General features: G+C 36.8%; 2 protein-coding genes across 5 annotated transcripts; one reads left to right on the forward strand and one right to left on the reverse strand.

The window, feature by feature from the left end:
- The first annotated feature begins 1919 nt into the window (after positions 1 to 1919).
- On the forward strand, positions 1920 to 4891 carry gnpnat1 (glucosamine-phosphate N-acetyltransferase 1). 3 transcript variants are annotated; one of them, XM_026999927.3, is made up of 6 exons: positions 1920 to 2044; positions 2757 to 2920; positions 3019 to 3081; positions 3321 to 3448; positions 3528 to 3589; positions 3783 to 4891. In XM_026999927.3, the coding sequence occupies exons 1-6, from the start codon at positions 2037 to 2039 to the stop codon at positions 3928 to 3930; spliced, it is 573 nt and encodes a 190-aa protein (XP_026855728.1). In that variant the 5' UTR covers positions 1920 to 2036; the 3' UTR covers positions 3931 to 4891. The 3 variants fall into 3 exon arrangements, with proteins under 3 accessions (XP_026855728.1, XP_026855731.1, XP_026855729.1); XM_026999930.3 differs by lacking the exon at positions 3528 to 3589; XM_026999928.3 differs by lacking the exon at positions 3019 to 3081.
- Positions 4892 to 5027: 136 nt separating this feature from the next.
- Positions 5028 to 9054, reverse strand: styx (serine/threonine/tyrosine interacting protein). 2 transcript variants are annotated; one of them, XM_026999926.3, is made up of 11 exons: positions 8833 to 9054; positions 8421 to 8453; positions 8255 to 8308; positions 8068 to 8165; positions 7890 to 7950; positions 7739 to 7775; positions 7607 to 7646; positions 7393 to 7443; positions 5856 to 5928; positions 5670 to 5763; positions 5028 to 5539 (listed from the first exon to the last, which is right to left on the reverse strand). In XM_026999926.3, exons 1-11 carry the CDS (start codon positions 8896 to 8898, stop codon positions 5466 to 5468), a joined length of 681 nt encoding a protein of 226 aa, XP_026855727.1. In that variant the 5' UTR covers positions 8899 to 9054; the 3' UTR covers positions 5028 to 5465. The 2 variants fall into 2 exon arrangements, with proteins under 2 accessions (XP_026855727.1, XP_081578238.1); XM_081722112.1 differs by lacking the exon at positions 8833 to 9054 and adding an exon at positions 8569 to 8812.
- Positions 9055 to 9355: the final 301 nt, after the last annotated feature.

A 9355-nucleotide genomic window follows, 5' to 3' on the forward strand; every position in this document is an offset into this window, starting at 1 on the left:
CTATCTGTGGATACGGATCTGCCGTAACTACTGCAGCAACTGAGGTGTTCTGGGTTGTGTTGTAGTACTATGACTGACAGTTTTCCTCAAGGAGCAATCACATGGTGGTCCATCTCTACCATTAACAATTAGTTACCATTAACAATTAGTTACAAAAAAGTACTCAAAAACATGAAATTGTTTTAAAACTTGTTAGATTACATTTAATTCTATTTAATTTTAAAACATAACTTCATTTATCTTGACAGTACTTACATTGCATCTGGTTATGATTTAGGCAGAAGCATCAGGTATAAACTTTATATTAAAAAGCCCAAATTTTCAAATAGTATAAAGTAACAACACTATATCTTGGTTCCAATAAAGCTGCAAATTCCCACAGTTAAACTATGGACACGGTATTACTATACATATAGATACAGTTTCAGTGTCAGCCCACTAGCCATTAGAATCTTCTCGATTTGTATCTTCTACTCAATGCAGTGTTCCATGATGGAGTCATGTGAAATACTATATCAGCTTTCTACTAGGCTTTTTTTTTGTGCTGTGAGCCAACCCGTTTCCCGCACGGTTCATTCAATACCTGCTGTCTCTCTCTGCCTCTTTGCGTTTCCGCAGTGAGTGAAAATGTTATAGGTGCCTATAATATTTCTCACCAAGTTATGGAGTAGCTGTTATTGCCACATGTCCTTTACTGAACATATGTGGTTTGTTGCTCACCTTAATCACTTCTACAGTGAATGTGCACAGATCCTTGCAAACCAAGTCAAGTCACGTACAACAGTAAAATCCTGATTGATCATGATAATGATGTCACTCTTAGTCCAGTTCAGTGGGCTCAGGATGATCCAGTTTTGTTGCCATCACTTTTGAATCAAGATTGTTTATGATCTAAAGCCTAAATCAGAAGCAAACATGAGTTCTGAATGAACTTTGAGTGCTGATTCAACAACATACCATATACAAAGAAAATGATGTTCTGAATTCAGATCTTAGTTTGATTACAACCAAGTAGACTCTGGAGATGAAATAGCCAAGTTACAATGACAAATTCTGTTGTCAAAGTTCCTGATATTAAAAAAGGACACAAAGACTACCTATGTTAAGAGTAACAATACCAACACTCCACTTCTTCCTTACAGTCGATGGGCCACTGGTAGTGTCTAAACATTATACTGACCAGGGATCAGTGACAGGTTTATTCATCTCTGACTTCATGTTGATACTTTATGTACACTCACCTTCTGCCAATTGGGTCAAGTGTACTGTGCATGTGCAAAATCACTGGAAAAAGCTAGTTCTATATTAATCTTCAGGTTTATATGCTTGACAACTTTCAACAGCTAGAGGACAGATCTAGAATTGTTTCCTTGTTTTCAGTATAACTGTTTTCATCAGTATATGCTGAATTAATTGGTTAATTAAATGAACCAATTTGGGTCATCCCATATGCAAAACATCTGTAAAAATTATATATGATCATGACTTTATATGTGTTGGTTATTCAATATTGCATAAAACATTTTTATGCAGTAATCACTTTTACATACAGTAACCTTTGAATTTTTAATATATAACTCATGCACGTACAACATTGCATTAGACATATAGATCTAGTACTATGTAAGTATGTTTTTAAAATGAAGCACTATCTATGTTGATGAATTACTATAATTTTAGTATGAAATGTACATGCTAGTTCAATACCTACTTTTTAAAATTATTATATGTGGCATGTTATTCTTATGCTTTTACCAAAAGAAATGTGTATGTGGGCTGGATTTAACCTATCTATCTATCTATCTATCTATCTATCTATCTATCTATCTATGAAGGATATCATTTTTCCTTAGGAAATTTCTGCCCATAATTTCGCCTTTTGACGTCAGCGTGCCACACCCCCTCGAACACATTTGCCACGTCATTCCACGCAGACAGAGCAACGAGGAAGTGTGTCATGTAGGATTGCCGTCTGAACTGCAGTTGCACGGACAAGTTTTTAAATATTTAAGCGAAACGATACTTGACGTTGACTGATGTCTCCGTAAGTAACTGTCTAAATTACATCCAGGAAATTGATGAAAACGGGCAGGTAGCTAAATAGTTGCCGAGTTAGGTTTCTAGTTGTTAAAGAGCTAGCGTTACATGTCAACGTTAGCCGTGTTATGTTAGTCAATTCGCTTTGCTATGGCTGAAACTGATAACTTGCTAGTGTTTAACGTTACTAACGATTCCTGAAACAAAACACAAGCAATTCTGTGATGGTTAGCTAGTGAGATATTAAGACATTACTTTTACCGTTTGATGGATTAATTCATTTTTATGACGGGATGTAACGTTTACCTTGTCAAGTAAATTATTTATTAACATTACTTAACCGCAATAAACTGTTAGTAGTGAAATTAACCATATGTGAATTATCGGTAGTAGTTAAATCATTGACTTTATAAAGGTCCTAATACACACCACAAACTGGTTTGGTTAGCTAATTCAGTAACCAGGATGTATGAAGAATAATACATGTAGGTTATATCTGTGAAAATACTTTGAAAGATTAAGATACGTTTAGGGTGTGTCAAAGATATCGCAGGTCAAATCTGATTACCTAAAGGAAGCGCAAGCAAACTGGTGGGGAGGAGGACAGAAAGTATTTGATCAGTTTTCAACCAAGAGACCTTACTTTGTGTAAACAGGCAGACTGACTAGGATGGTATTTGATGGTTTAATGGACAGTCTGTGATCTCATGTCACTTCAGGGCTTCTGGGATGTTGCTGGACGAGACCCTACTGTTTGACCCTATTCTGCTCCAGGAGTTAGACTGGAGCAGCAGCACTGTGTCCTTCTCTCCCCCCATCAACCCCTCTAAACCTGGGGAGGGCCTGATCCTCCGGCCCCTCTGCCTGGGTGACTTGGACAGAGGTACATATTATTTACTGTTCACCAACTTTTTGGTATTTTCATTGGGCAATGGATATCTTTTTAAATAAATGTTTTGCTACCCCTTTCTCATGATGCAGGATTGTATAAGGTCTTGTCACAGCTTACAGTGGCAGGGGACGTAACAAAAGAACAGTTCAAAGGTATTATTTCAAAACACAGATTAAGCCAAATGTTGGACTCTAAATTGAATTTCAGCAGGCAATATATACAGAATCACTTGGCAAAAGATGTTATTTCAACAATGTGTGGAAACCGGTCAATTGTGACTTTCGTGTTTGTAGTAAAGTAGCGGAACCTGTTTTAGCTTTGTGTGTGGCTGTATTTTTGATTCACTGTAAATGGATCCATGTTGCTCAGCCCTCTTCACATGTCCTCACAGCAAAATTTGAACACATGAAGAAAACGGGGGACTATTATGCCATTGTGGTGGAGGACACAAATCTTGGACAAATCGTTGCCACAGCAACACTCATCATAGAGCACAAATTCATTCATGGCTGTGCAAAGGTATAGCTAATTTTCTGCCACTTGCCAAGACATAGAATCAAACATAGAAGTGCATATTATATGACATATTTCTCCACAGAGGGGGCGTGTTGAAGAGGTGGTGGTAAGTGATGTATGCCGAGGAAAACAGCTGGGCAAACTGTGAGTTCGGTTCGTAACCAGATTTGGTTACGATTTATCAGATTTGTCACTGTATTTTTATTACAGGCTCATGAATGGTATTTGGCACAATACTGTTTAGACTACATTTTCAAAAATGAGGGAATGCAGTTATTGTCCACATTCAAAACCATCTATTTAAAACATGAACTTCTGATCTTGCTTTTTTGTGTAGGCTGGTGTCAACGTTGACTCTGCTTAGCAGAAAACTGCAGTGCTACAAAATAACCCTGGAGTGCTCACAGAAAAATGTGGAATTTTATAAGAAGTTAGGCTACACAGCATCAGAAGAGACCTACATGCAGTGTCGGTTCTTTGACTGATTCCTGCAATTCTCATGGGATTATTACTGAAGGTTCGAACCTCCCAACTTCTGGGCTCAGAGAAACTGTGTTGGTCTACCTCGACTTTGCACTGTTTTCATGGCTTGCTCTTTAGGTATTCTTGGTAGACTGATAAAAGTGCAAAAAAAAAAAACCCCAAACAAAATAATGAAGGAATTTGGTAAAAGCAGAATCTGAAGAACCAGTTATTAATTTTTTCAGAAAAATAATGTGTAAGCCTACAAGGTAGATACTATCATGTGTGTTCTCTTAATGGGGATCACTTATTAGTCTTGGTTATTGTTCACTGGAGGCTATACATCCAGTGTCTAGGAGCATCTTGATTTGTTTTCTAATACAGATCTATTCTTTTGTACTCTATCTAGTAATTTATATTTTTAAGTATAATAAAGAATGCCAAAATCTTCTGTGTAAGCAAATACAGCACCAAAATATTCTCTGGAAAGAAATTGTGATTTACTGTGAAATATGAGGCATAGTTCCTTACCCGTTTTGCTCATTATACCCAAGCATTTTGCATATTAATGGGATTGCAACTGTAGAAATCAGTCATGTCTGGGGTTATAAATTCCAATAAAACATGTAACCTATAGACTACCCTTTGCTTGTGTATAATGGGAACCTGATTGAATTTTAGTTTCTCTTTATGGCTGTATAGTTATATTTTATTGATTAGCATGCATTAGGGAAAATATCTGACTCAAAAGAAAGTATACCCATCACTACATCATAAATACATTTATTTTTATATTTTTATATTATGAATGTGAGGAATTAAAATGGGTTATATTAAACAACAATCCACTTTACAGTTCTGTTTATATACTGTACAATGTGGCAGATCCACATTCTACAGCTGTTACAGGTGTACAATAGTGTAAAAGCTTTGTGTGTTTAATGGGAAAACTGGTAATTTATTAAAATACTTTTTAAAAAATGAGACTCCCTGTTAAGTGCCTCATTTGGGAACTGTAGTGGTTCTGGGGGTGCAGGAGCTATCATTATTTTTAAAATGGATCGCATGCTGTTGCAGTATTGCAGGTAAATATGAATAGAAGACATTAAGGCAAAAACCATTAAACAATTCAGCCATCTTTTTATTGAGTAGGTTGTTAATTCCCTTGCAAGCATTTCTCTATTTTAAGCCTTTTCTCCTATTTGACCACATATCTCCTTCCCCTCTCCCCAGCAGACACACTTTCCCCCTTTCAATCTGTTCAGCCAAAAAAAAAAAAAAAGTTCAAGTATCAAAAGAGCATTATTGCAATACTGTCCCGCTGCAAATGCAAAATGCGTTAAATATTATAAAACTGCAAAAAACCTTCAGTGCATATGGCTCAAAAAAAACAAAAATGAAACAAAGAAAAAACCCAAGAAGAAATCAAATTCACTCCCATCTTGAGGAGTAGGCTCCCAACCCTCTTTACAAAAGTTCTAGTATTTACATTTTTAAACTACATAAAAATGTAGAAAACAAAAACACCATGGCCCCTAAGCACTCGGGCGTCCACAGCCTATCCATTCTGTGCTGCCTGAACCTGCATATTTCCAAAATCATCATCTTCCTCTAGTGTTCGTTTTAGACTTCCTGTAAGGATGACAACAAGAATCTCTTAAAATATCAGCTTGGCAAGTAAATATTTATCCTGTGAAATATCCCGTTGAGCAACTCAATGTTTTTTTTTGTTTTTTTTAAATGGCATATAGCGCACGCTGACCTGGCATTCCTGCTTGGATTGAAAAAGAGCGACCCAGCTGAATAGGTGACATCATTTTGATGGTTAGCCTAGCAAGATAGATTGCTTCATATTCCTGCAAACAAATGATAGCAGAACTTCAGCACTGTGGCTCTTTCGATACACAATGTTTAAATTTTTGTTTTTTTATACACTTTGAAACCATACCTGTAGTTGATGCACAAAGCCCATATTAGGATTAATGCAGAATCTTCTCTCCTGAACATGGTTGAAGGCATCCCTGTTCAGAAAAAATAAATAAAACATACACATTTCACAGTACAGAACAATATACATGATTGAATTAGGTGAATGCCCTTAAATGAGCTAGAGGTAATATTTTTAGGTTTGAAAAACTATCTTCACAAAACTCAAATGGTGCCCAGTTTGGAGCCCTTAGTACCGTTTGTGAAGTTTTCCATAGAAAATCTTATAGGCTACTTTTAAAAGCCATGCTTTTCTAAAGAAAATCATAATGAAACTAAACTGAAGCTATCTACATACATTTTGTAGGGGACTACGCAGTGAAACATTCGACACAAGCATAGAAAAGATGAAAAGTACAACTTCAAACAAACAATGCATGTGGCTATTAGTGGCCGACCGGGCAAAATTAGGCTTTTTGGCTTTTCACTGGCCAATAGCCCAATATCCCCATTTCCAGTTAAGACACAGGAGACCCATGTTTGCGATATCCATCAGTGACAGTAGTAGTCAAAAATGCCAAAAATCTCAAATAGCTTTCATTCTGAAATTAAACTACAGTGAGAGTTTATGTGAGGATTTTGGCATCTCTTGGCTGTGTCTGGTCAGCAAATGGTTGCCCTTTGCTAAGCCTAATTAAATTAAGCCAGCTTTACACTGTGCAGTTCCAACGGTCTTAAATCATAACCAAATTGCATGGGACTGTGCAATCTCGCTTGTGCTGAAAGTTAGACTATACAATAAAGGTTTTCTGGAGATACACCTACAATGCTAGAAATTCTGCTTTTGTCATTTCTCCAAAAGGAGAAATAAAAGGCACCCTCTTGATGATACTTCGTTATCGTTTCATTATACTCTCATTGATTTGAAGTTGGCGCACAGTTACGCCCAATTCCAGTCTGCTCCGTAATGGATGTTTTCAGACATGCGTCGTATAGCACCGGTCAGTCTGCTAGACACTGGAGCAAAGATTTCTGACATTGCTGGAAGAAAATCATAGGCTGTCTTTGATCGAGGAGGCTCTATATCAGTTGCCATGGAACGTCACACAACGTTCAAAAACCAAAAACGTAACTCATGACCAAAGACATCTTTCACTGATCTGCTACTGCCATGTGCACCTGCAGAATCACGATAATCACAGTGTATAGCTGGCTTCACACTTTAATGAAAAATAAAATTTGAAGAAGTCCATTTAGTGAACCTCGACATTCAGCGCAAAACGAATGATATGGTATGTGGCCTGTCTATTATCGGTCATCATGTACACCATTTGCTAAAAATTGGTATCAGGGATGGCCCTTGAAAACACAGTAAGAGTTTGAATGGCATTGTTTGTGCTGATATAATAAAAATATGCTATCAAATGTTGAAAATGTGAAAAAAATATTATTAAACTTATAAATGTGGACTTACTACATATAAACTTTGTAGTAGCTCTTTTAAAAATGTAAAAACAAAAAACAATGATCAGGTTCAAAAACACATTTTTAAATATTACCTGTATTTCACCCCAAATGTTTCCATAAGGTAAGCAATAACTAAGGCAGCGCTGAAAGAAAAGAAAATTCAAGTCATAATGTCAGGAAGGCCAGGGTCAATCACTGCACATCACACTACAAAAACCAACAAGCAAAAACCAACAGCATTTGGAAAACTACAGACATGTATGTTTTGTGGTTAGTGAAAAGCTGAAAGAAGTTTTAAAAGCACACCTTCTAGATATCCCCGCATTTCCATGAACAAGAACCTTTCCTATAAAACCAGAATATGGCCCTTACATATTGATTTGGTTCCAGACAAAGATATGTATTGCTAAATCACTATTATAAAGAGTGTGTTTTTACCTCCAGTCTCCAAACATCCATCGATAAATTCTTTTGTCTAAGGGACAAAAGAGAGAGAAGGACCCAGAAAAGTATGGTTATGAAAAATAATCATAATACATAAAAACAGCCATTGTAAAAGCTAAGTGATCTGACGTGACAGGTGACTCACCATTGGAAAATATCTAATTATGTTTTCCACAGGGTTATCTGCAATATCTAAAACGAGGTATCTGCAAGCACAAAACAGCATCGAATTAGGGAAATAATCTTAATTGATTAAATATTGTGAGTAGACAGATAAAAAATAAAATAAAATAAAAAATTACAAGACAGATAAAAACAAATACCTAAATTTGAGGGGAAAATTTGGCTTGATGAAGTTGGCCTCAATATCTTGTCTGACACACACAATGTGAGTTATACCCTCCTTCTCCAGTATGGAGAGCTACAAAAAGATAGAGTGGGATGTGAAAGCCTTTCACAACAGCAAAGGAACCCCAGTTTTAAACAATGGGGTTGAACATTAGTTCTTACCTTGCTTTTCATTGCAGCTGAGTAGGGACCAAGGAACAGGCCAGGGAGAATTTCCTGAAACCATTGCATGCTTCGTTTTAGTGACAGCACTCGTAGACACACAAGTAGCCAGTAGATGAACATAACTATCTGGCAAGCTTTAGGTTTTAAATTATAAATAACCCACCTGCATCTCTCTTCGCATCGGATACAACCAGTCCTGTACAAATGAAGAGGGAAACTCTAGATATGAGGTTTACAAGCTGAACAGTTCGTCAAATAAGTCTTGCTTTGCCATTTTAATATCTAGCTATCTGAAAACAGTTCAGCCTTACCATCTTTTAAGACACTGTTACCACACGTATTGCACAAATGTGAACGATTAGCTAGCTAACTTAGCTACTCAAATCTAACGAAGAAAAGCCCTCACATTAGGACAGTATGACTTATTCAGGTCTGTAACTTGATGGCAACTATCAGCCCTTTAAAAACTGCTAACAATATGCATTTCGCTTACACTGGGCTAATCCAGCGAACATGACTACTTAGCTAACCTAGTCAATCAGATAACACTGGCTAACGTTAGCTAGCTATCATACCAGTTGGTCCTCCTTGGACACGGGAAGGGACGGGAACTGTAGTTTAAGTTTATTCCCCTCGTCCATATTGCGCTTTTTAAGGACATCCGATATCCAGTCTCAATTACGATCACGTCCCTTAATCGGATTGAAATATCCTTAACGTTGACTAACAGCAAATATGCTGGAGTTTGTTTTGGATCATAGCATGCATGTCCGCCATGCTGCACCTAACCAGGAAAAATCACGTGACTCCAAAAAAAAAAAAAAAAAAAAAAAAAAAAAAAAAAAAAAAAGCTTAGGGGGAGTTTGTCATAACTGACTTGGTTAGTAGGCTCTGGCTGCATGGTATCTGTCCACCCAGCAGTCACTCACAGATCCTTGCTATTTTAGTTTTTTAGAATACCCACTAAAGAAAGGGATTATTTTAATAATCATTAAAAGGGTTGATTAGTTCTGTGCAATTCACCGCTACTGGAACGTATATTCTTTGTGCAGCTAAGGCACTTAGGAGCCATAGAGTTTCCTTAGATTCTCAAACTAA

Source organism: Electrophorus electricus, chromosome 10, assembly GCF_041902795.1.
Source record: "Electrophorus electricus isolate QZ-2024a chromosome 10, ASM4190279v1, whole genome shotgun sequence".
Taxonomy (NCBI): Eukaryota; Metazoa; Chordata; class Actinopteri; order Gymnotiformes; family Gymnotidae; genus Electrophorus; species Electrophorus electricus.

Coding starts and splice junctions, on each gene's coding strand:
- styx (XM_026999926.3), bottom strand. CDS start 8,898: ATGGACGAGGGGAATAAACTTAAACTACAGTTCCCGTCCCTTCCCGTG. Junction 7,951..8,067: donor AATTTTCCCCTCAAATTTAG/GTATTTGTTTTT, acceptor TTGTGCTTGCAG/ATACCTCGTTTTAGATATTG. Junction 5,764..5,855: donor GCTTTGTGCATCAACTACAG/GTATGGTTTCAA, acceptor ATTTGTTTGCAG/GAATATGAAGCAATCTATCT.
- gnpnat1 (XM_026999927.3), top strand. Junction 3,449..3,527: donor TCATTCATGGCTGTGCAAAG/GTATAGCTAATT, acceptor ATTTCTCCACAG/AGGGGGCGTGTTGAAGAGGT. Junction 3,590..3,782: donor GGAAAACAGCTGGGCAAACT/GTGAGTTCGGTT, acceptor TTTTTTGTGTAG/GCTGGTGTCAACGTTGACTC.